Source organism: Eupeodes corollae, chromosome 2, assembly GCF_945859685.1.
Source record: "Eupeodes corollae chromosome 2, idEupCoro1.1, whole genome shotgun sequence".
NCBI classification, from domain to species: domain Eukaryota; kingdom Metazoa; phylum Arthropoda; class Insecta; order Diptera; family Syrphidae; genus Eupeodes; species Eupeodes corollae.
This window is the reverse complement of record NC_079148.1, coordinates 30,296,752-30,321,892: the sequence shown is the minus strand read 5'-3', so window position 1 is coordinate 30,321,892 and position 25,141 is coordinate 30,296,752. Positions and strand designations below refer to the sequence as shown.

The window sequence follows — 25,141 nt, the reverse complement described above, 5'->3', positions numbered from 1 at the left end:
TTTCCTCTTTCCCTGCAAAATACCCATTTATTGCCGACTTGAGTTCTTCATCATCCGAAAATTTTGGAAACTCGCGCCGTGTGAACAGGAGCGTTGGCATGAAGAAGCAACACACCCCCTGCGAGTTGCAAAGTGGAAGAGTAGGATTTGGCGTTGATGGTTTCACCTTTTTTTTTGTACTCAATGAGTAAGATTCCCTTTGAGTACCAAAAAAATGTGGCTATGAGCTTCCCAGCAGACGGAGTGACTTTGAACTTCTTCGGGGGTTTGTTCCTTTTTTATGCCACTGCATGGACTCTTGTTTGCTTTCAGGGTCATAGTGGTGAACCCATGTTTCGTTCCCAGTAACAATCCGATGCATAACACCGTCCGCGTTCTCACTACACATCTCCAAAAGCTCTCTACAGCATGCGATTCTAACTTTTTTCTGAGGCGCTGTGAGCATTCGTGGCACCCACCTTGCACTGACCTTTGAAAGGTTAAGATGGTCATGAAGGATGGTGTGAATGGTACCAGTCGAAAGCTGGTTATCTCTGCCATCATTTTCACCTTTATTCGGGCATCCTCGAGAACAAGTTTTTCGATTTCTTTGATGCTTTCTCCCTCTCTCTGCCTCTCTTGACCACTTTTGCACAGTTGATAATGAAGGTGCGGAACCCTGGTAAACTGCCACCATTTCTTCATGAATAGTTTTTTGGCTTGTTCCTTGCTTAGTGAGAAATTTAATTACAGCGCGATGCTCAATTTTCACCATCATCTTCTCAGTTGCCGTTATGATTCTGTTTAAATAGAGATTTAACGGTAAATAATAATCACATTTATATGAAATTTTACATGAATGCACTAAAATAATAGTATTACTTGATAAATAAGTCAATTTATATATATAACCACAGCTTCACCCCGATACCGAGAATATATTGAACGTCCCTCGTAAAAGCAATGGACAACTTTTAGTTTAACGCGTTTCGCCAAGGTACGGCCTTTTTTTGTTGTTCTTTTACTTTTATAAATTAAAACAATCGTTGCATGACTTAGAAAAGGTCGAATTTTTTTTTATTCTGTTCGATATAATAGTATATTTTTTTTTCAATAAAATTAAAAACAAAAACTCGTTTAAACACAAACAAAAAAAAAAGGTTATTTTGTTACTTTGTTTGCAAAAGTTTTCTTTTATAATCACTTTTGACTAAACTTGCTGATCTGGCACATACATACATCGAAGATCTTATGGAAAAAATAATTAAAAATAAAACTAAAACATTGATAGTATCACACAATCTATTAAAAAATGTGAATTGAAATGCGTTTTCATTTAATCTTTGATGAACAATGAATTGAATTACAGCTCGTCGTGGCCAACAAGCTTGACAATGTAATTATTTAAGTCTTCCAGAGATCGTATTCCTTCGTATTCGCCTAGTTTTTGACCATTTTTATAAGCAAACAATGTAGGATAACCTTCTACTAGTTGCTCTTGACAGAGTTCCTTATTATTTGATTGAGTGCAATCGACCTTGGCGATTTTAATTCCTGAATTTTTAACATGTGTGTTAGCAGCTAATTGATCCCAAACTGGACTCAATTTCTGACAATGTCCACACCATGGTGCATAGAATTTAACAAATGTTATTCCACTCTTGATTGTTTTCTCGAATGCATCAGCAGTCAATTGAACAACACCAGCTAGGTCTTCTTCCTTCCATTGGTCTTCCTCTTGTTCGATTTCGTTCTTTTTGGATGCTCCTCCGAGCATTTTCTCTACATATGCCTTTAAATCTTCAAGAGTTCTTGAGCCAGAAAACTTTTCAATTTTCTTTCCATCTTCAATCCAAAGCAATATTGGATAGCTCTTTACTTCGAAATCTTGACAGATTGGACGATAGAGGGTGCAATCGATTTTGGCAATTGTAACTGAGGTTTCGTGTTGAAGAGCATTTGCAAGTTCATCCCAAACTGGTGCCAATCGCTAATAGAAAGCAAATACTAATTTAAGAAATTTTCTATGAAACAAATTTAGTTACCTGACAATGGCTGCACCATGGAGCGTAGAATTTGACAAAATGATTGCCACTTGATACATGCATGGCAAAGTTATTTTCTGTTAATTCAACCAATTTGTTTCCTGCAGGAACGTCTTTTTCGATTTCGTTCTCTTCATCATCTTCGTTATAGATTTCATTTTCCTGTTTTTCAAACGAATTTAATTTTATATAATTGTATGTTTTATTTATAATAATTTTACTTACTGATCCAAGCTGTTGTTGGATGAATTCAGTCATAGCTGGCATATCCCGACTGCCTTTAAATTTGACTGATTCTGTTTCGCCTAACTTGAAGAATCTTAATGTTGGATATCCTTAAATGTTTTATATATAAGTTAATTTAAAATAGATATTTTTGGATAAGGTAGTGGTGACAAACCTGTGACTTCATGTTGAGCACATAATTTTTGATGTTCAGTACAATCAACTTTGGCGATTATTACTTTTGCATCTTCTTTTACGTTCATCATTTCGGCTAATTGCTCCCATAGTGGATGAAGGCGTTTACAATGGCCGCACCTTAAATTTAAAAAGAAACAATTAAAATTCATAAGCTTAATCAAATGTGCAATAAACTAAGATGATACAAAATAAACCAGCAATTAATGCACCAAATAATGAAAACCTTGCATAAAATTTTGTTAATTCAAATTAATTTGATTATTAATCGTTCCTGTTCTACAATGTACAAGTCGATTTCATTCTATTTTAGAATGTTGTTGTTTGTTTGGTGGCAGGTATACAGTACTGTGCAATCAAACCGTCAATCAGGATATCGAACATTCGTGTATAGTTAAGTTGTTCCAATCAAATTATTTGTATTGCTCTAGACTTTTTTATGTCACCCTATAATCTTAAAACACTTATCCACTGGCAAATTCTACAAACGCACTACTTTTCCAAAAACATAATGATTTTAGTTGTGCAAAACATTTACAATTAGCGAATTCTCTTTTCGTCTCATTTTGATAGTGGTTAATCTGTTTAAACATGTAACTTGATTTGTTAAGTTAGTTTTAGCCAAGACTTTGATCGATAAAAAAAATCCAGAAATTTGAGTTCTTTGAAAAAGAGCATCGCAAAAAGAAATTTAATTAAATTAAATGAGAACTAGGGCCTAGTGACTGACAACTCTTAACCACTCCTGTGTGCGAGTACTGTTGTCAGGGATGGAAAGGGACCTATAGTTTTAAGCCGAATCCGAACGGCAAATTTGAGAAAGCACTGTTCATGACAAGAGAATTCTTGAAGAATTTGTAAGTCTGAAGACTATTTGGACTTCCTTTGTAACACCATGCTGTTGGGAAATAGACGTTCCAACACGACAATGATCCCAAACACAAGTCGAAGTTGACCACAAACTGGATTGCAGAAAAAAAGATTGAGGTTTTACCATGGCAGCCCAATCCCTAGACCTAGTCCCAATAGAGAACCTGTGGGAAATAGTGAAGAGAACATTTAAAGCACAGAAGTGACCTCTTCGCTGGAATTCAGAAGCAGTGGAATGACATTCCAAAAACTCTCATTAATAACCCTATAGCTTAAATGCCCAGAAGATACTCGTATACAGCCGTTATTAAAAATAAAGGGTGTGCAATTAAATACTAACATTTCCTTGCCTTGAAGTAAGAAAATAATTTGAAATTTAGTTGTAAGATCCAAGTTGCAAAATTTTTGCACAGACATATTACCAACTATGAAAGTATTTAGTTATTTATTTTTTGTTTAAGTTAAGAGTATTAAGTTAAGAAAACTAAAGAAAGAATTTTGCTGTTTGATTTTCTAAACAATTGTTTTTTTTTTTTAAGAAAATTGTTGGAGATTCTAGTTGCAAATTTTTTACACAGTACTGTATATCAGTGTTTTGTAAGTAACGCGATTTTTACAAATTTGCAGAAAAATTCTCATATTAAAATAAAACTCGAAACAAAAAGCCAAATTGTATGCGTTATGATTTAAAAGTTAAAAAAAGAAGTTGCCATTTAACCCACACTGATAACTTCCTATTGGTACACCTCTGTCAATTTGTCTAAGACCTTAACAAAAAATTAATAACAAAAAAAAAGACATCTTAAGTCAATATCTATCCCTGTTCTTAAATTGAGTCTTATTTGTTTGTTGTTTTTTTTTTCGTGTTTTGTAAAAACAGTTGTAACTTGAAATTTTCTAAAACAATACTTTTCATACAATATTTTTCATATGAAAAAATAAGTTTGATTTCAATATCTGGTTTTGTTTCCCAGATTTTAAGTCGAAAACTAATTTTTAGTCATTTCAAATCATTATCTTCCCTTTAACAACAAAATTAAGCATGTGTATGTAGAACGAAATCACTTTAAAGCCAATATCTTCATTTATTCACGAGATATAAAGAATCGAATATCAATTTTTACAAATTTTGTATAGAATTTTTTGTAGGGTTTAATTTGTATGAAGAAAACTATCTGTTAGATTTTTTTTTTACACATTTTATTGAATGTTGAAAACAATATTTTTTTATAATTTATGAAATTAGTTTTAAGTAATAATATGCTTAATTTTTAAAAAGTTTTTTGAATACAATTATTTTGGAGGTGCAATATTTTGCGCCAACCAAAGTTTTCACTATTTTTTAATTGCAATAGAACGAAAATCAAACGCTCATTTTTTTAAAGTTGTTTGTACAGCTTTTTGTGTTATCATGTGAATAAAAAAATGTATTTGATGTCGATATCTCTACTGGTTCTTGGACGATGAAAACAGGTGATCCAAATGTACGGACAATTAATTCAGATTCCAGGGACCTTGAATCTTCGCGACAAGTCAACATTTCAAATTTGACATATCGGACCGATTACAATAACTTTCTACGTAAAGTTAAAAAGTTCAGATTTGAAAGTTTAAATGTCGCAATTAGGAACAAAGATGCCAATCCGTAAGACCTGTTTCCAAATTGTATAAGAATTAAAGATTCATAAAAAAAATTTGAAAACAAAGCTCTGCAACGATTAAAAGGACATAAGTATGTTTTTAATCCACAACTGACAATCTTTGTGGTCTTGTAATCGCAACGATGGAGAAACATGTACCTACATACAGAGGCGAACAAAATAATAGCAATGTAATAGGCAAGAACCTATAATTTTTCATAAATCAATAAGACAGCGACTTTTTCGCAACTCTACTGTATTTTGGTAGTCAGAGTTATTATGTTTACAGGTGCAAGTGATAATTTAAGGGTAAATTCTCATTGCTTTGTTTAAATGGCGCTTTGTGTAGAGTGATTCATTATTTTAGGCGAACAAAATAATAGCAGTGATTGACAAATTTAATTCAAATAATTGTGTTTTAATTTAAATTTTGATTTCAAAAGTGATTAAAAGTAAGTCCTGTTATTCTATTTTATATTTCCAATAAAATTGTAGAAAAATTATAAAATTTAAGAATTAAAAGTAAGACAAGGCAAGCACTGCACACTGCAGAGGCGGGAAATTATAAAAAAGCCTGTTTTGGAAGGCAAAACTTATAAAAAAGATTCAAGAACTTCTTAGCTGTGCAGCGAAGATAATACGGAACGCCATGTAGACGAGCTTGAGGTTCCGTGCGGTGTGCATACGGTCAGGAGAATACTAAGGGAGCATAACCTAAATGCAGTCCATGATAGGGTCCACTTTTAATGAAGAACCATATAGTTAAAAGAATAAAGTTTGCGCGCGAGCATTTAGAATGGGCTCCTGAAAAGTGGCGAAACATTCTCTGGACTGATAAGAGCAAGGTAGTTCCCTATATTGGTAAATGATCTCGACGGTTTGTGAGAAGACATCCGAACATGGAATATAACTCCAGATACGCCACAAAAACAACTAAGCATGGGAGATTCATTATAAAGGGTTGGGAATGCTTCTCCTATTATGGAGTTGGCCCAATATACTATATCAAAAGCATTATAAATCAGCACTCTTACGTTGATATCCATCAAAACACCATGCTGCCATATGCCGAATACGAAATGCCGCTCAAATGGGTCTTCCAGCAGGATAACGACCCAAAGCATACCAGCAGAGCAGCCAAGCAATTGTTCCAAGATAATAGGATTGAGGTCATGGAGTGGCCTGCACAGTCTCCTGACCAGATATTAAAAAAGAATTATTCAAGGCAAAACCAAAAAATTACAGAGAGTTATGGAGCGTTGGTGAGCAGGCTTGGCAATCAATAACACCATCAAGATGTCAGGGACTTGTGGAGTCAATAAAACGTCGCTGTGAAGCAGTTGCAAAAAATTATGGTCATGCTACCAAATACTAGCTTTTATTAAATAAAATACCATTTAAAAGAACTTTGCCCTTATTTTATTTTAATTTAATAGACAAAGAAAATCACTGCTATTATTTTGCTCGATTTATTTTCAGGTTTATTTCGTTTTTGGATTACTGATTAGGTAATTAGCAATAAATTAAATTCCATTCTTACTAAAAATTAAATTTTAATGAATCTTAAGGAGTTTTACTTAAAAACATTTCCAACACTAAAGCTCTTTTTATGTTTTAAGTTTTATTTAAAATAATTTTGCATGCACTGCATTTTTGTTGCTAGCAGACGGAGATCATATTTTTATAGTTGCAAGAAAGTTAAAGTGTAAAATGTGTATGTGTTAAGATTCAATTATGGGATAGAGATGAAGTCGACAGTTTCACAATTGGTCTTGGTCAACGGTGTAACAAAATAAGTTCATTCAGCTGAAACCAGTTTGGACCCAGCATAGCAAACAATCAAGCGTCCGAAAAAATTTCAGTTTCGACTTAGTTATCTCTGAAACTTCTCTGAATTTTGTTTATAATCTTTCTTTAGTTATTTGTTGTTTTTATTAAATACACATTTTAGTTCGGGTACTTATAAATTTTATGGTATATTTACCTCAATGTTCTGCCAAGTAAATTTTTTAAATCTATATTAGTTACGCAGAAAAGGAGATGTAACTAATTACAATTAGCTACACGTAAGTATGTATATGGTAGCTTCCTCAGAGTAACTAACGTTGCCAACACAGGTATGTATGTATGTATGTAACTTCTACTGAGAATATTGTCTTTTAATGGACAAAGATGATCGTTATTTCTTGGGATTTAATGCAAGCTTTTTATGTTTTTAATACGTAAATGAGATTTTTAATTTGATTCTATGCAATCTAAGATTAAGGCGAACCGTATGCGCTCGAAGAAAAAATCCAATTGATTTGTGATTTTACATGACATGGCACTTCTTTTGTTTAACATTGAAATTTAGGTATATGGAATCTATTAATATGTTCCAGATATTATTTGGTCGCTCAGATACAAAATACTTTGGCCAACACAAAATCAAGTTTAGGACTGTCTTAATATTAAATAGCTCATGCAGTTGAAAGAAAAACTAATATAAGTAGATACTAATAATCTAAAGACATAATGTGTGTATAATTTAATAACAAAATAAATAATGTTAGCACAGTTAAAAAATGCATGATAACTAAGTATTAGGATATTAACTGCCATGACATCATTTATAATAAGGCTTTTTTAAAATAGTCGAACATTATTTTAAAATATGCTATTCTTGTGGGCGACTGAACTTAATTTTGATGAGTATAGTTTTTAGGTCACGATAACGCGAATGACAATGTGAAGCCGCCAAATAAAGCATATTCGAGGCATATCTGGTTGTTCATAATATTTAAAGAAAGAAAATTAAATAACTATAATTTCCTAAATTAAGAATGGACATTGATTGAAAACTTTAATTTCTAGTCCCTATGCAACTGATTGTAAAAACTCAAACACTCAATGGTAGATTACGTTTTAAGTGTTCAATAAAACACTTACTTTCCGGTCGTTATCTTTACTGAAGATTACGAACCCTAACTTTTCTGAACTTATTTCTTTTTTTTTGATTTCGAAATAAAAGAAAACTCGTTATCTTGATGCGTCTTTTCCTTACCAATTCAAAGACACGTCATAAAAATTGAAATTTTAAAAAGGAAAAAAAAACTTAACTTTTAAAAATGTATTTTATTTTTGTTTCTTAACAATTACTTTATTGAAACTTACCATGGCGCAAAAAACATCACAAAATGATTGTTTTCTTCAATTGCTTTATCGAATGTCTCGGGTGATAGAGCTCTTGCGAAATTTTCTTCCGACTCCGTTAAAACTATTGAAGGACACAGAAGTGCCAAGAAAAATATTATTTTACCAATCATTTTATGGTTTGATTTTGATAAAATTGTTTTATTCTTATTTTTATCAAAGCTGGATTAATAATTAAAAATCCAGATGTATAAACCAAAAAAGAGCAAGACGAAGACCGGCAAAATTGAAATTGGAATGGCAATTGGTTAATTTTGTTCTTATTCTTATTTTTGGCGAGTAATCAATCTTTCATTCATATACTAAGAGGGGAATTAGGGGAAAAAGTTCAAGTCTTTTATCTCTCTCTAGGCTGGTATACCTTTTAGTATTTATAGTTATTTTTGTCCTTATCTTCATTTCCTCATACTACGAGTATAAGTTTCTCACTCTAACTATTAAAAAAAGTATAGCTGAGTAGTATATGGTCGTTTTATTTCACATGCAACAAAAAAACTGATTGGAAGAGAGAAAACAGGATTGTTGCTTCAAATTTTGTTGGAACTTGTGCGTAGTAGAACAATCATCTTAAAGACCTCCTAACATGCACAAAGTTAAAAAGTTAAACATTCAAAAATAAGCTAGCAACTGTTTTAATGATTATTTTAAATTTTTATTTCAAACTTAAAAATGCTTTGCTTGCCGAAAATCCAAATGTGTTTTAAATGTTTTTCATCCTCTATTTGTGCGGATATAAAAGTACTTAATCTAAGTGTAAGTGCACCATTAAATACTTCTTAAGCATTAAGGCTTATAAAAACTATAATAGGCATAAGCTAGCATATGCGCGCATAAGTAAACGTGCGAATACAAAGAATCTCAATACGAGTGAACATAATGGAGTCTAGCTCCGTTTCGTTCAATTTTTCTCAGTCTAGTTAACTTAAGCAAGAGCGATCCCAGTCGCTCGCCGCATAAGTAAAATCTGACATTTAGATACGTGAGCAAAATTGAATTATGGCTAAGCAGTAATTTCGCAAACTTAAGTGAATTATCGTTGGGTTTTTGACATAAGCTTATGTTTGCTTATGCCTATTATAGTTGGGCCTTTATTCACATGAGCACGACCAACGAATGAACGAATATTCGTTGATTTTGACATTTCTTTTACATGAGAGTTTTTAATTCGTCGCGAATAAAGTTTGACTTTGATCACCGAAACCAAAACGGCGATTATTTTATTCGTTGCAAGTGTGGATAATGTGGAACGCGAATAAAGTTTGACAGCTCGTATCAACTTAAATTTTTTTCGGGACGAATAAATTTGTTTTCTTAAATTTATTATAATATATGGTATTTCAAAAGTAAAAGTATGGATCATAAATCAAATAGAAACTATATTACTATCGTTTTGTTAAAAATTTGTGTGGAAATATGTCTTCAAACGAATATAAACTCACATTTTGTAAGTCATTCGTCGTTCGTTGGTCGCGCTCATTTGAATGCTGCATTATCTATTCACGAGTTTTAAATTGTTTAAGAGGATTCTAATAAATATTGCGTTTCCGAGACCATAGAAAATGGTGCTAAAAAGATTTGGGTGGTCAATATTGTGACTATATTTCCGAATAATGATATGATAAGGAACCTTTTCTTGAAAAAATTCTATTGTTTTGTTGCCATTGTGCCAATAGTTCCATATTTTTTACTGCCTTTTTTACCTTTCAAATTTCAGCTGCAAAAGTGACAGCTTCCCTTCCCTATTCGAAATAAAATCTCTTGCAGCAAATTGAAATTTTACTAGCCCGCACCATTCGCGTCAGATTTGTTCGTGGATGGTCGTCTTAAGAATTTAAATTTGTTTTGCATCCAAAAGGTAATAGATTTAAAATTCTATTCAGCACTTACATTTCAATGTTTTTTTTTTCAAATCAAACAAACCTAATGTAAGTTCGTGAAATGTCATAATAAAAACTTCGATTCTTATCCAGTCTTTAGCAATTTATCATTTAAATTTGCCTCTAATAAAATCAAACACGTTTTATTTCTAAACTCGAATTTCACAAAAACGGTTTTGTATTAATACAAACATTATATAAAATTTTCATCAAATGACACCTTCTACAAAACTGCCAGAAAAAACTGGCCGCCGAAAAATTAACACAGATGACCCTCGATTTAGAATAAAGCCGTATCAACAAATCGCCTCGGCATGTACTGGGGGAATAATTACCTCATTGATAAGTAAATCATATATATTTGTTTTTGTATTTTTGAATTCACTTTTTAAATAATTCAATTAATTAAAGTGACACCATTGGATGTTGTTAAAACGCGCATTCAAACGCAACAAAAGTTACTACTCTCCAACAAATGCTTCCTTTATTGCAATGGTCTTATGGATCACCTATGTCCGTGTGGACCCAATTCTGCTCCATTGAAGAATCATCTTCATCTAAATGGCACCATTGTATGTTTTTGGTCATAGTTTATTGTACGTGAAAAAAAAAATCTTTTTTTAACTGAATTTCTATATTTTAGGACGCATTCATAAAAATTAGTCGCTCTGAAGGCGTAAAAGCTCTTTGGTCAGGTCTCGGACCAACTCTAGTCTCAGCTCTTCCTTCTACGGTTATCTATTTTGTTGCCTACGAACAAATCAGAAGACACACCAAAGACTTTCACAATAAACACCTTGGCGGAACGGACATGCCTTTGTATGTACCCCTATTTGCAGGTGTATCGTCTCGCATCTTTGCCGTTACAATGGTTAGCCCTCTTGAGCTAATACGAACTAAAATGCAATCGCAAAAGATGACCTACAAAGAAATGACCAATGCTGTCCGCACTATGATTCAAGCAGATGGAGCACTGGTACTTTTTAAGGGTCTACCTCCAACTATTTATCGTGATGTTCCTTTTTCTGGTAAGATTTTTCATAATTTATTCAAATTAAATACTTGAAAGATTTTGTCTTTTTTTCAAGGTATCTACTGGTCATGCTATGAAGCTCTTAAATGGTATTATCAAGTGACAGATCCTACATTTGGTTTTAGTTTTACTGCAGGAGCAGTTGCAGGATCGGTACGTATTTTATTGTTTTTGATTTTTGTAGGGATGAAATAATTCTCAACAAACAAAACCTAAATGAATTGAAAATTCTTCACATATGCATTTTATTGTAAAACATATATAAACAAATATTTAAATAGTTTTTAAATTTTCCGTAGTTGTATGAAGATAAGATTGTTCAAATACACTTGTCATCCAGTCTTATCTTCTTTTGTAAGTTAATCAAAGCTGATAGCACTTGTCGCAAACAAAAATTAACTGTACTTAATGTTTGTTGTTTGCTTATGCTTTTGTGTCTAATAATATCAATTCCCTCAATGCAAAGAATTTGTTGGCAACTTTCTTATTCTACAAAGAAGAAAACTATGAATATGTTCATAACATTTTTTATTTTCTAGCTTTTTTTTACTTTAAAAAAAATATCACAAAAAAATAGTCTGAATTCAAATAAAAAACATAAGAAATTTAATTTGAAAGACAAGTACATTTGTACTTAGTTTTTGATTGATTTTAAAAACTTTCCCAAATTATTTATTTCAAGCCCAATTGATATCCAAAACTTAGCTGTAAGTAACAAAAATTGAATTCAATGGGATGCTGTTTTTGTTTTTTGAATCAATGTAAGATGTTTTGACTAAAAATCCGTTTAAAATTGACTAATTTAAAAACTAATCACGAAGCCTTTTAAAATGTTCATATTCAGCCCGCTCCTTTAGCCCAAGTAAAAATTAATCATCACCCAGAGCAAAATATTTTTGGGAATGTTATTTATGCTTTGTTTCATTTCCAATTGGTCGAATTTATATTTAGAACTTAGACGTTTTCAAATAATTTTAAGTTAACTTTGAAAAAAAATGTCTTTTAGAACCAACCCGTTTACAAAGGATCATTTGATTTTCATGGGCTTATTTTATTTTTGCCTAGAACATGAAAAAAATCATTTTGGACATTCAGAGGGTGGTCCAAAATGACCGGTCTAGAATGATAAATCTTCGTTAGGCGCATATTTTCCTGACACAAGTTTTTTTTTTTTTTTTGATTTGATTCTTTATTTAGCTCCTGCTATTTTTTACAATCTTTAACTTAAAACTAATTTAAGGAATAAAAACTAATATTTTTAATTAAATATAATTCATTTTTACATATAATATCATTTTTCTTTTAAAAACAATAAAATTATTTTCTGAATTTAAGTCAAAAGGCAAGTTATTAAATAATTTAAAACCTTTATGATACAATATATTCTGCGATCTACTTGTTGTAAAAAATGGTAGCCTGAAATCACCACCATTTCTTAAATTATGTGTTTGCAGATTAGATACATAGACTATTTCATTATAAAGATAATTAGGTAACATATTATTTTTCATTTTGAAGATAAACATTAGTACATTCATTAATGTTCTTTGGTTGATGTTTAGCCATTTTAGAGTATCTAACATAAGTTGTATCGGTGTTAACCTATTACACATGAGAATACAGCGCATTCCCCTGTTTTGCAATTTTTGCAACCTTTCTGACATTTGTCTAGAACCCAAAAACAGTATTGTTGAACAATATTCAAAATGTGGTTTGATCATTACATTATAAATTTTAATTGCACAATTCATAGATACTTTACCTCTTATTCTTTGGAAAAATCCTATTTTCTTAGCAATTTTATTACATATATTGTTAATGTGATTTTCGAAACTTAATTTTTTATCAATAATAACTCCTAAATACTTAATTTCTTTAACCTTTTCAATTGCCACTTCATTAATAATAATATTTTATACAGACTCTCCATTAATTATAATAGCTTTTGTTTTTGAAGTGTTAAGCTTTAATTTATTCATTTTAAAATAAGATTCAATGTTTTTTAAATCCGCATTCAGTTGATCGATACACTCCTCTGCAGATCTTCCAGACACATATAACAATGTATCATCCGCAAACAGCCTAGCCTTCGCATGTCTTAATACATTTTCCACGTCGTTTATGTAAATTATAAAAAGAAGTGTTCCCAACACCGCCCCTTGAGGTACACCCAGCGTTACATCCAAAACTTCTGATAAATTACTTGACACTTTGGTTCTCTGAGTTCTGTTTGAACCATTGTAGCTTTTGAACCATTGTAGTTCCACTCCTTTAATACCATATCGATTCTGTTTTTTCAGCATTATATCTCGATCAATTGTCTCAAATGCCCTTTGTAGATACAGAAAAACCGCAACAATAACTTTCTTGTCGTGAACATCGGTTTTCCATTGCGTAATTACCAGATTAAGTAATGCTTCACAACTGTGATTTTGCCTAGATCCAGACTGATAATCCGTTAAGAAATGATTGGCTTCCATATAATTCTGCAGCTGATTATGTACAACTTTTTCAAGAATTTTACTCTCCGTCATAAGCATGTTGACCGGCCGAAATTCAGCCGGATTAACAGTCCCCTTAACTTTTTCTATTGGCACTACAATTGATTCTTTCCAGGAACTAGGAAAAACACCACTACGAAGAGATTCGTTTATCATACTCAAAAAACAAGGTCCAATAATGTCCATAGTACACAACATCATTTTAGTTGACAAACCATTGAAGTCCCTTTTATTGTTCATGTTTTTCATTATTTGTGTTAAATCACTCATATTAATTCGCTTAAATTTAAAACTTATTTCTGGATTTATATTTATTAAATTTTTATAATGTTCAAATGGTATTTTGTTTTAACAAAAAATGTATTCAGCTTATTAGCTATGTCAGACTTATTCTTAATCACTTCACTATCACAGATTATTTGTTCTATTTCACTATTCTCTTGATTAAGGACTAGATTTTTTATTGTTCTCCACATGGTTTTTTGATCCGTTGATTGATCAATCTTTCTAGCAATGAAATTATTTTTTGCCATTTGAAGTTCAGTCGCGTACCTGTTTCTATAGAGTCTATACATACTCCAGTCACCGGTGTTATTTGTCCAAACAGCTCTTTGATGCAGTTGGATTTTCATTTGCTTCATGTTAGACAAATGTTGATTAAACCAATCAAAATTTCCATTCCTCCCATTAATTGATCTTGAAATTATCATTTTTTCCAAACTATGTTTTAATTTCATACTGAAAGATTTAGCTGTATCATTTAAATTATTCCAACTTATATTTGTTATCTCATTATCAATAAGCTCACTACGGAAAACGTTTTCTTTAAATGCCAATGTCCGAATAATTTTTTTAGTAGATATTTTATTTATAGAACTTGTTTCGATAAGGATTTCTAAAGATTCGTAAAGTAAACAATCTATTTTCAACCCTTAAGTCTAATACTACACTAATACGAAGGAGAAGAGGAAACAATCTCTCATCTCCTCTGCACTTGCCCTGCTCTTTCACTCAGACGCAAACTTCATCTGGGGGGCTACTCTTTTGATAATCCCAGCGAACTAGCGAAAAAGGATATCAAATGTCTTCTTCGCTTTATAAAAAGCTCAAAATGGTTCGACTAGTAAGAAGTAATTCTCTAGATTCATGTGGTATCACAATGGGCCTTTCTCTTGGCCTAAGTGTGTGGATTTTAATCCACAGCCACGTTAACCTAAGTCTAAGAAATAATTTAAAAAAAGAACAAGCGAACATTTATAAGTAACTAGACGCTAAGAAAGGAATGCAGACTATTTTTTATTCAATAATCTTTTGTTAATTCAGATACATTTTTAAAGGTTTGGGAGTGGAGGCATCAAAGTAATTGCCTTAATGTAACTGTTGTCAAACAAAACCGTTGAACTTCTGGTAGTAAGGTAAAGCCTCGAATTTAAAGTTAATTCAAACTTTCCCAACCGAATTTTATACATATTTTTAGAAAACTTTTATTGAAAATTCACCACACCTTAATACTGAATTTTATCAAATTTAGCCTTAATTTTATAGCTGTACTTATTTGAATTTTTATAACTCCAAATTTTGTCGAATATTTAATTATTGAATACAAATATTTTCGTTTTAATTTTTAGGTTGCCGCTACAATAACAACACCTTTTGATTTGATAAAAACTTATCAGCAAATAGAGTTTGGCGAACAAGTAATCTATACAGGCAAGTTTTTTTTTAACTCAATCTTTATTTGAAAAATCATTTATCTTTCTTTTCTTATAATAAACAAATAGTTAAAATTATTTTATAATTTATATTAACAAGTCTTGTAAGTTATTTTATATTCTAAAGTTTTATTTTTTTATTCTTCCTATAGACAAGCCACGGCCGAACATTCCCATAAAAACGACTTCAGAAAGACTCAAAGAAGTATATCGGCTACATGGTTTTCGAGGTTTATTTGCTGGTCTATTACCACGATTGGCAAAAGTTGCACCCGCGTGTGCAGTGATGATATCATCTTTTGAATATGGAAAATCGTTCTTTTACAAACTCAACGTCCAAAGATATAACGAAAATCATATGTAGTGTAAAATTTTAAAAACCATATTAACTAGTTGAAAACTTGTTATTCTTGTGATGATGTTTTAAGAATGTTAATACAGCTGTTGTGAAAAAAAAATGTTTAGGTGTTTGCTTTTTAGAAATATAAAAAATTGTTAAACTTAGTTTTATTTTTATTGATGAACATGGCGAACAAAAATCTATCTACATGATGAGAAAAAATACTAATGTACCAAAAAAAAGTTAACACGAATACACAAACCTAGAATATTAGTAGTTTTTTTAGTCTTCTTCACTTAGATCACCTCGAGTAGTGCTTATTTGCGGAGATCTGTAGTTTTTTGAGGTGACGGTCATTGGACGACGACCATTGATAGAATTTCGATACGATGAAATTGAATTGCTTAATGTTGATGTTGAACGATATCCGGGGTCTCCGTCGTCTTCACTGATCTCCTCCCTCCGAGTCACAGATCTTCTAATAGCAGGGCGATAGGTTTCCTCTTCTTCTTCACTCAACTCAGAGTCAGTGATATCCTGCCGCGAGCTCTCGTACTGAAGAATCTCTTCGTCACGAATGTGCGATTCACCTTCGACGAATTCGGCAAATCGAAGAGGATCCTTTAGTTTTTTCATAATTCGCCACTGTTTACATTCAGGGCTGCTGCAAAATGTTCGCAACTCGTCAAGGGCTTTTGTTGTCTCCTTAACACCTTGTTCGTAATATTCTTCGCTGGTAAGAAGGCGCACTTTTGGGGGGAAACGATGCAGATAGGCGATACGAATTCTACGCACCCAACTTCTAGGAAAGTAGTGCGTCACAAAAGTTATGATAATGAGAGCCGCTGACGCTTCTTCAAACTGACTAGAAAAGTATATAAGGATGAGAGCCATCAACTGCAGACCCCACTTGATGAGGTTTTTGCTGCGTTTGTTTTTTGGTGGTCCAAGGCGATAGCAAAATACAAAACTTATGGCTCCCGTAATGAGTATGTACCAGAACACATAAGTCTGATAGGTGACCAAGATCAACTGAACATTTTCCCACAACCTCTGAATAACGTAAATTCCAATTGTCCAACCACCAATCATAACTCCATACATCATAGGCCGCTTAGGAATTAGTTTTCCCGCCAAATAGATGAGCAACATAAACGAAGTACAAATGCCAATCAATACTCCCGTAATATAATAGAAAACTGAATTTTCACTCAATTTTGCTGCAAAACTGAATATGAAAAGCCCAACAACTATTTGAATGATCTTCCAAAAGTCCACCCGAATCAAATGCAGTCGCATCCGATACGGTTGAATGGTATCGATACCGATGCATTCTTGAACAAACGGGTTCAATTTGCGGCGTGTCTTTTTCTGCGAGAATAAGTTGATTGAGAATATTGACTTTTGTTCTTCATAGCGCGTCTTCACGATTTCGGGAGTTTCGCCTTCATATTCAGTAAAGTCATCGTCCTCGATGTCCAGTTGTAGTTGAATTGTTTCAAAGGCTCGTCCGATTGTTTTAGCATTACCACGATGGCAATAGATTCTTAAATCGCTTTGAAAATAGCCCCTTCTTGGATTTTCGGGCTCGAAGCTAACCACATCGCCGGCTTCCAGGTAAATTACTTGAAAAAAGGTTTAAAAATAATCTTAGTTGCATATTTATTTTTAGAGCAATGCTCATAATGCTTACCTTTGGGAGATTTTTGTGAAAGCACACATTGACTTATTGACAATAATACAATTAAAACATAAAAAGGACTCATTGCTTCGAATTTAATATACATTTTTTTAGTGTTTTATGGTTTTTATTTATGGGTATCTAAAGTCGGATTTACATTTTTAATTCAAAAATAGCAACATAAAAGTTGTTTCATCTCGAATTCTACTTTGGATTTGGATTTTGTTGCAGTTGACAGTTCAAGTTTTTTTTCGGTTGCGGACGCTATAACGTAACGTAAGCTCCTTCAGCGAGAACGTGACGGTGCCGTCGAATTTGTTGAAGGGTACATTTAGTCGAGGATATCTAGATTGAAAGCAAGACAAATCTTAATGGCAACATTCAATCGCATTTCAAACCGGCTTTAACATTGGATTCTTTTGAAGAGATCTGCTTAATTTTATTATTTTTTAACTTGCGTCTATCATCTTGTTTAAACTGCAATACAAAATAGCAACGCGATTCGATAACACATATATTAACCTGATTACAAACGAAAGTTATATTTTCCAATAATTAGCTTTGTTTTGGAATAGTCTTAAAAATTGTGATCGTTTTGATTGGTAACCAGAACGAAGAATTACCAAAAAAAACAAGCCAACAACAATAAATCGATTCCGAATTTTGTGGAAGGATGTATCAGTCAAATACGGCGTTTGTCCACAATTCAAACTATGAAGCATTATTTATTCTATTTAGAAGAATAATTTCCTCTGCACAAATACTAACTTAAAATTAAATAACAAAAATAACGAACGCCAGCAATTGAAAGTCTCTTTCTCTTTTTATAAGTTTTGAAAGCAAGGACGCTCTAATAATTAAAATCTCTTAGGTTAGGTTAGGTTATAGTGGCTGTCCAAGATGGAAACGGACACACTTAGGCCAGTTTAATGGCCCATTGTGATACCACATGAATCTTGAGGCTTCCTCCTAAGCTCAATGGAACCAGCTAGAGTCCCTTACGAAACGTGAGTGGCTGATTATACCGATATGATTTAGATCGTTAAAGAAGAATTCTCCTAGGTAATTCTTGCGTTTTCGAGCTAGAGCAGGGCATGTGCAGAGAAGATGAAGAACCGTTTCTTCCTCTTCCTCGTCCATACAGCTTCTGCTGTTCTCTTTGCTAAAATCTCTTTGAAGGTAAAAAATTAAATTTTGTTGAAAAGTGAGTGAGATGGCTATATTATTTGAAAAATATATATACATACTTGGAATATATTATATATTAGTTTTAAGAAGTCGATGTGTACATAGTACAATCAAATTAAAGAACAAAAATACACACATAAAGTAGTTACATATACTTTAAGGATAGTGTAACATTAAGTCTTGTTATTGATTTTCTTTTTTTTTAATCACAGTATTTGTACCATAGTATTATCAGATTTAAGAAATATAATTTTAAGTCAAGGCGTGAAAATATAAATACTAGGTATAGATGAAGATTTAATACTAATTAGATAAATTACTGATAGAATAAGATTTAGATCGGGTAAGCACTGCTAACCCACAATATGATATAACAATGACATTTTGGATTTGAATTTGAATGTATCTTTTATAACAATAAAGTGAACAAAATGCTTCTTCTTCTTTTTAATTCTTTGTGCATTCATATACAGTTTTGAATGTTTAGCGTAGAACGCACTTCTTTAAATTTATGGTTGAACACAGCCATTGACATCTGTCATATTTCATTCTGTTTACAAAACTTACCCACATGGTCGCGACAAATATTTAAAAACTTAAACTGAATTAAAAAAGATTTTAAAAGACAAATTATAATTCAATTATAATTAAAAATATAAAACCTTACATTTTACTTTTATTTCATTTCCCTTATACGCACATTTATGTCGAAGAACATTGAAATAATAGTTGGCACTTATGAAGAATTCCTTCTTGGCTACAAATTGGATTACAAGGTATTTTATTATTTTTCAATAACTTTTACTTGAAAATGTATTACAATTACTTAATCAACAAAATAATAGAATGGCGAAAAAGTTCTTGTTCAATCATTTGCCGATAAATCGCATACGAGTTCGATCAAATGCTTGGGAGTGCATGGGAAATTCATTGCAACAGGCGGGTCCGATGACCGTATATTTATTTACGACATGAAAACCCGAAAGCAATCACAGGTAAATACGAAACACTCAACTTGGCAATAAATTTGAAATTTTCAATTAAATGTTATCTTAGATTTTACTTAGCCATGAGGGTACCGTGAACGGCATTGAATTTACCTCAGACGATACTCATATTCTATCAGCTGGAGACGATGGACGCTTGGTAGCGGTGCGTCTCAGTAACTGGCATGTTGGAGCGACTTGGAAAAAAGCACACAGTGGCTCACCAGTTACCCATATAAGCTGTCATCCTAGTGGTAAATTAGCTTTATCGCTAGGCTCTGATCAAATATTACGTACATGGAATCTGGTGAAAGGTCGAGTTGCCTATAAGACAAACCTCAAGAATAAAACATCACTGGGAGGATCTCCAGATTGCTTGTCTTGGTCACCTACTGGTGACTTCTTTACTCTAACGGGACAGAGAGTCGTAGAAATTTGGTGTATTAAGAAAGCCGAGGTAGTGAAAGCAGAACAAACCAAATCAAAGCCAATATGCTTGGCTTGGGCGTCTGATGATGTTGTTTTGGTTGGATTGGAAGATGGTTCTATTTTGTTTGTTTCTATGAACGATGAAGTAGAAACAGTAGCAGTAAATGCACACAAGTCTAGAGTCAAGGCCATGAGCATTTTCGATGATATTGTTGTTTCCGCTTCCAGGTAAATAAAACAATTTTATATAAATGATATTCGAAAGTTATTTGCCCAATTTCCAACTTCCAGCTCTGGAGACATAACACTTTGGAATTTGGACTTAGAAAATCAAAGACTAGAGAAGTTTGCCTCTACAAATATAGGATGTCGTCCAACGTGCATCGGCATTCTTGATTTAGATCAGTTTGGCGCTGACTATAGCACAAAGAGTGTAACTGCTGGAAGTGATAATTCTGTCCCAGCAGCTAAAGAAAAAACATTTTCTGAACCAAAAAGAGGTGTAGTTACTATTGAATATGACGACGATGACGACGACGAAGAGGACGAGAAAAACGACGAAGTTGACGATGATGAAGAAGAAGACAATGATTCTGAAAGTAATGATGAAGAATCTAAAATTCCCAGCCCTAAGAAAACAACAAAAAGGAAACATACAAATGAAAAGAAAAGTCCGAAGATAGATAAAAATAAAAAGAAGGCTAAAAAAAACACCAATGGTAGTGCTTCTGCGCCTGGAGCTTTTGTTCGTCAAAAGAGAAAATCATAGTTTTGTTGTTAAATCAAATAAATTGTATGTTTTTTAAAACAGTTGTTTTTTTCTTTCGTTTGATTTGAGGCAAGTATGTATGTTATTTAAAACATTTATCTTGTTCATGACATTTTCATAAATGCTCTTAGGTGGTTGAGACTAATTATAATGGCTTAACTTCATAGCTTATCAAAAAGTTTGTTCAAAACATTTTAAGCATACCTTTCCTCAAAAAAAAATCCACGACATTGTAATCGGCGATCTGAGAAAGGCTGCTCCCAACGCATTCTCTCCTAAAATCAGCTCAAAATTTCGATATTTAATATTGAACAATAGTTTTTTTAATTTCTTAGTTGAAAATTGAAGTAGAAACCGTTTAAATGATATCCCCATCTAAAGCAAACCTAATTTCAGATAAAAAAGCAAAAGCTAAATTTAGAAGGGAACTTAAAGCGAGCAAAACAAAAATTTTTGCAAGCTTCACATCTAGCATAAATCCCAGATCATCCATTACCAAACTTTGGCAAAACATCCGCTGTCTTACCGGTAACCTCAACCCCTTAACGATACCATGTATCCAATCAACTAATTCACTTATCGCAGATCCGACAGAAATAACTGATCTCTTTTCGCAAACCTGGTCCAATCATTCAAATGATAACAATTTTCATACTACTTTCTAAAAAAAAAGATGAATTTCTCAACCTTTCCCCTTATGTAACAACCGACAATATTTTTGAACAACGTATTGAAGAACCTACTCGTATGTCACTAATTGAGTTTGAAGCTTCCTTAAACAAAACCCCTGGTAGATATAAAATTATATATCCAATGTTGAAAACCCATTTAATGTAAAATTGAGACTTATTAAACTATACAATAGCATACTTAACACTGCTGTTATCCCTCTAGCTTGGAAAACTGCAACACTTCTTCCCATACCGAAACTTAATGAAGATAAGAAATTAATTGATGGACACCGTCCCATATCCCTTATTTCTTGCTCTTCCAAAATTATGGAAAAAATCATAGCAAAATGACTGATGTGGTTCGCAGAAACAAGAAAACTTTTATCTACCAACCAAGTTGCTTTTAAAACTAACCGGGGATGTGTCGACGCACATCTTCACCTAGATTACTACATATCACGAGCATTATCAGCAAAAAATCATGTTTCCGTGCTTTCGGTTGATTTCGAAATAGCCTTCGACAGAATCGGTTTGCATGTTGTACTAAATATAAGGGGTGTTGTTTCTAACTAATAGAAAATTCTTTACCAGAGCTAATAATATTTACTCATCTACTCATTCCCTGCAAAATGCTATCCCCCAGGGATCCCCATTATCACAATTCTATTTATTATCGCCTTCGACGATATTTTGACTATAACAAATAATTATAAACTTTGAGATAGTTGTATTTATGCAGATGACATTTATATTTTAATTAAAAGTAACGATTTAGAATAATGTAAGAACCTTTTTAATAATGTTGTTAATGATATTCTTAATTGGTCGTTTGCTTCAGGTGCTAGACTTTCATTACAAAAATGTTAAATGCTACATATCTGTAGAAAAATCCATTACCAAAAAATTATCTTAAGTATAAATAATGTACAAATTGAAAATGTAAATAGTAGATGGAAAGAACATTGTTTAAATTAAAAAAAAAGCCTAGTTGCGAGACTCAACATAATTTATTATTTATCTAGTAATAAAAGCCACGTACACATTAGCACTGTCTCATATATTACCAAAACGTTAATATTAAGTATACTCGATTAAGGAATTTGCATTTATAGCAGTTCCCCAAAAACAACTTTAAGAATAATACAAACAAGCTACCACCAAGCAGCTAGAAGGAGCATCAACGCCTTTCCTACAACACCGCTCAAAAATATTCTTGCGGAAGCAGGTCTTCCCTCTGTTGAGCAACGTTTCGAAGAAATCATCCCGAACTTAGTTGTAAGTTCAGTTATCGATAAAGACATTCATCAATCTATGAATCTTAAGTGCAAGAAACGTATTCCATCTGCTTTAAAAACAATCCTCGACAAAGCTCGAGAAATGGATATACCAACAAAAACTCCAAAAAACTCAATTTTATCATATCCTCCATGGAATATAAAAGCCGATTCATTTGTATTGAGCCTCGCTCACTACAGTAAAACAAATACAAATGCAGTATACCAATCACTGTTCTCAAGTATTTTATCAGAACTAAAAACTAAAGGCTGGAAATTTATATTTACTGATGGATCCAAATCAAAAGATAATGCAGTCACACTTGAAGATGGCCAAATCCTCAATATTGGCATTCTCCCGGAATATGCTTCTATTTTCACCACAGAAGCCTTTGCTATTCTGCAAGCAACCAAATCAATAAGGAATTCCAACGATAAGTTCGTAATATGCTCTGATAGCATATCAGTCCTTAAAGCAGTTAAAAATCCAAACAACGATTCAGATCTTATTTCCGCGATAAGAAACAAGATAATAATGAATCCGAATAAAATAAAACTGATGTGGACTCCAGGGGTGGAATCGGGTAAGGTGATTTGTGATAGGTGACAGTCACAATCAACAAATTCGGTCTGTGTAAGGTGATAGTCACCGGTAACAATCACGATTTGATTTCATTCGAAATTGATTTTTATTTTTAGTTGCTGAAATTTCCAGACAATATGATTGTGTTTGTGCCTTTGATTTTACATTCTGAAAATGAAAATATTAATCATAATAGAAATGTCCGGCTCTTGAGGATTAACCTCCGCAATAAAATAAACATTCTTCATCTTCCAAGTCCAATGGGCCAAAGTACTGTTTGTGAGGTTATTTCTTTGACCTTAAAACAAATAGAGAGGAAATTGTGCCCACTTACAACCAAATTTAATCAATGGGCTTCAGAAGCAACAAAAATGTTCTTCTACGAAAAATATCAAATTCCTGGAGCCGGGATTTTGTTTCTTAGTAAAAATAAACTAATTTTATTAAAAAAAAAAATCAAATGGGGTGGCGCAACAGTCCGTTGTGAACCAGGGCCTAGTGACTTACAACTCTCAACCATTCCTGTGTGAGAGTATTGTTGTCAGGAATGGAAGGGACCTACAATTTTAGGCCGAATCCGAACGGCTAGTTCTTACTCTTTACTCTTGAAGGATTTGTCAATTTCTCGCAAGAAGCAGTACCCGCGAAAATAATTTTTTTTTTAAATTAAGGTGGCACAGGCAGGGATTGAACCCAAGACCCCTTGCATGACAGTCCAACGCACTAACCATCATGCCACGGGTACTACCAAACTAATTTTATTACTTGTTTATTTTATTATTTGTTTCCTAGTAATCGGCTGCATTGATGGGAGTCATATTATGATTCTGCGCCCTTCGGAAAATGAGCATATGTATTTCAATAGAAAAGGAAGACATAGTGTAAACGCTATGATCGTAAGTCAATTTTTTGATTCATTAATTTTTGTAGCTTAGATCTGCAACGAGAACAGATAAATTCTGGCAATAAATGCAAAATATGGAGGGTGTGCTCACGACAGCTTTGTATGGAGACAGAGTGCTCAACGAGAAAAATTAAATGCTGACTATTATGCAGGCTGATGTTTTGCCTACTTGGTGGCTACTTGGTACATCAAAACTTATAATTACATAATCCGGATAGCTTCAGATCGGTTTTTGAATACAACCACAATACACTACAATTGTAACAAATTGTAACAAACGTCAGTGAATTTCTTTTAAAGTGATACCAAATTCTAAACAATATTTGGTGATCACCCTACACAGACGCAAAAATTACTTTGATCACTTTTTATAATCACAAAGGTGACAATCAAAAATCACCTTAGCCGATTCCACCCCAGGACATTAAAATATACGTGGAAACGAAGAAGCTGATAAAGCAGCAAACTCTACCAACAAATCACCAGTGTATAAATTCAATATATACACCAATAAAGACCTGAAAACCCAAATACTGAACACCTTGAGAAAAAAACAAGAAATCGAAAGGAGTCTATACCACCACCATTATAAAAAAGTTAACGAACATAAAACCTACCCTCAATACCCTACAAACGTATCAAAACTAAAAATCATCTCTAACTACATCCGTTTAAGACTTGGTCACACCTCATCAGCTTACAAACACCTTCTAAACAAAAACAATGCACCGATATGCTCCACCTGCAATATAACCATGAGTTTAACTCACCTCCTCGAAAACTGTCAATCATCGAAAAATGCTCTTTCATCAATCTTCAAAAATATATCGATCTATGACGTATTGAAAACCCCCACTAGCTCAAATATCGAAAATGTAAATAAATTTCTTACAACCCTCAACTTAAATGTATAGACATTTTAATAACAAGCAGAGCCAATAGTCTTCGCAACTAGGCTCTCTCCTTTTTTATGTATATTACCCTGTAATTTTAATTAATAGTTAATAAAATATAATAATAATGGTATCAAGTGACTATTAAAGCCCG

At 32.7% G+C, this 25,141-nt stretch overlaps 4 protein-coding genes across 4 annotated transcripts; 2 read left to right on the top strand and 2 right to left on the bottom strand.

Annotated features, from left to right (window-relative positions):
• Positions 1–1,030: 1,030 nt before the first annotated feature.
• LOC129945607 (thioredoxin domain-containing protein 5 homolog) lies at positions 1,031–8,415 on the bottom strand. Its single transcript, XM_056055443.1, has 5 exons — positions 8,108–8,415; positions 2,425–2,564; positions 2,250–2,359; positions 2,025–2,186; positions 1,031–1,969 (listed from the first exon to the last, which is right to left on the bottom strand). The coding sequence occupies exons 1-5, from the start codon at positions 8,257–8,259 to the stop codon at positions 1,343–1,345; spliced, it is 1,191 nt and encodes a 396-aa protein (XP_055911418.1). The 5' UTR covers positions 8,260–8,415; the 3' UTR covers positions 1,031–1,342.
• Positions 8,416–10,062: 1,647 nt separating this feature from the next.
• LOC129946348 (probable mitochondrial glutathione transporter SLC25A40) lies at positions 10,063–15,773 on the top strand. The gene is made up of 6 exons (XM_056056495.1): positions 10,063–10,369; positions 10,435–10,595; positions 10,667–11,051; positions 11,112–11,209; positions 15,186–15,267; positions 15,422–15,773. Exons 1-6 carry the CDS (start codon positions 10,237–10,239, stop codon positions 15,631–15,633), a joined length of 1,071 nt encoding a protein of 356 aa, XP_055912470.1. The 5' UTR covers positions 10,063–10,236; the 3' UTR covers positions 15,634–15,773.
• On the bottom strand, positions 15,738–17,533 carry LOC129946347 (nuclear envelope integral membrane protein). Its single transcript, XM_056056494.1, has 2 exons — positions 17,303–17,533; positions 15,738–17,234 (listed from the first exon to the last, which is right to left on the bottom strand). Exons 1-2 carry the CDS (start codon positions 17,394–17,396, stop codon positions 15,892–15,894), a joined length of 1,437 nt encoding a protein of 478 aa, XP_055912469.1. The 5' UTR covers positions 17,397–17,533; the 3' UTR covers positions 15,738–15,891.
• A 1,490-nt stretch (positions 17,534–19,023) lies between these two features.
• LOC129945727 (p21-activated protein kinase-interacting protein 1-like) lies at positions 19,024–20,703 on the top strand. The gene is made up of 4 exons (XM_056055598.1): positions 19,024–19,254; positions 19,324–19,473; positions 19,535–20,121; positions 20,185–20,703. Exons 1-4 carry the CDS (start codon positions 19,183–19,185, stop codon positions 20,660–20,662), a joined length of 1,287 nt encoding a protein of 428 aa, XP_055911573.1. The 5' UTR covers positions 19,024–19,182; the 3' UTR covers positions 20,663–20,703.
• The last annotated feature ends 4,438 nt before the right edge of the window (positions 20,704–25,141 follow it).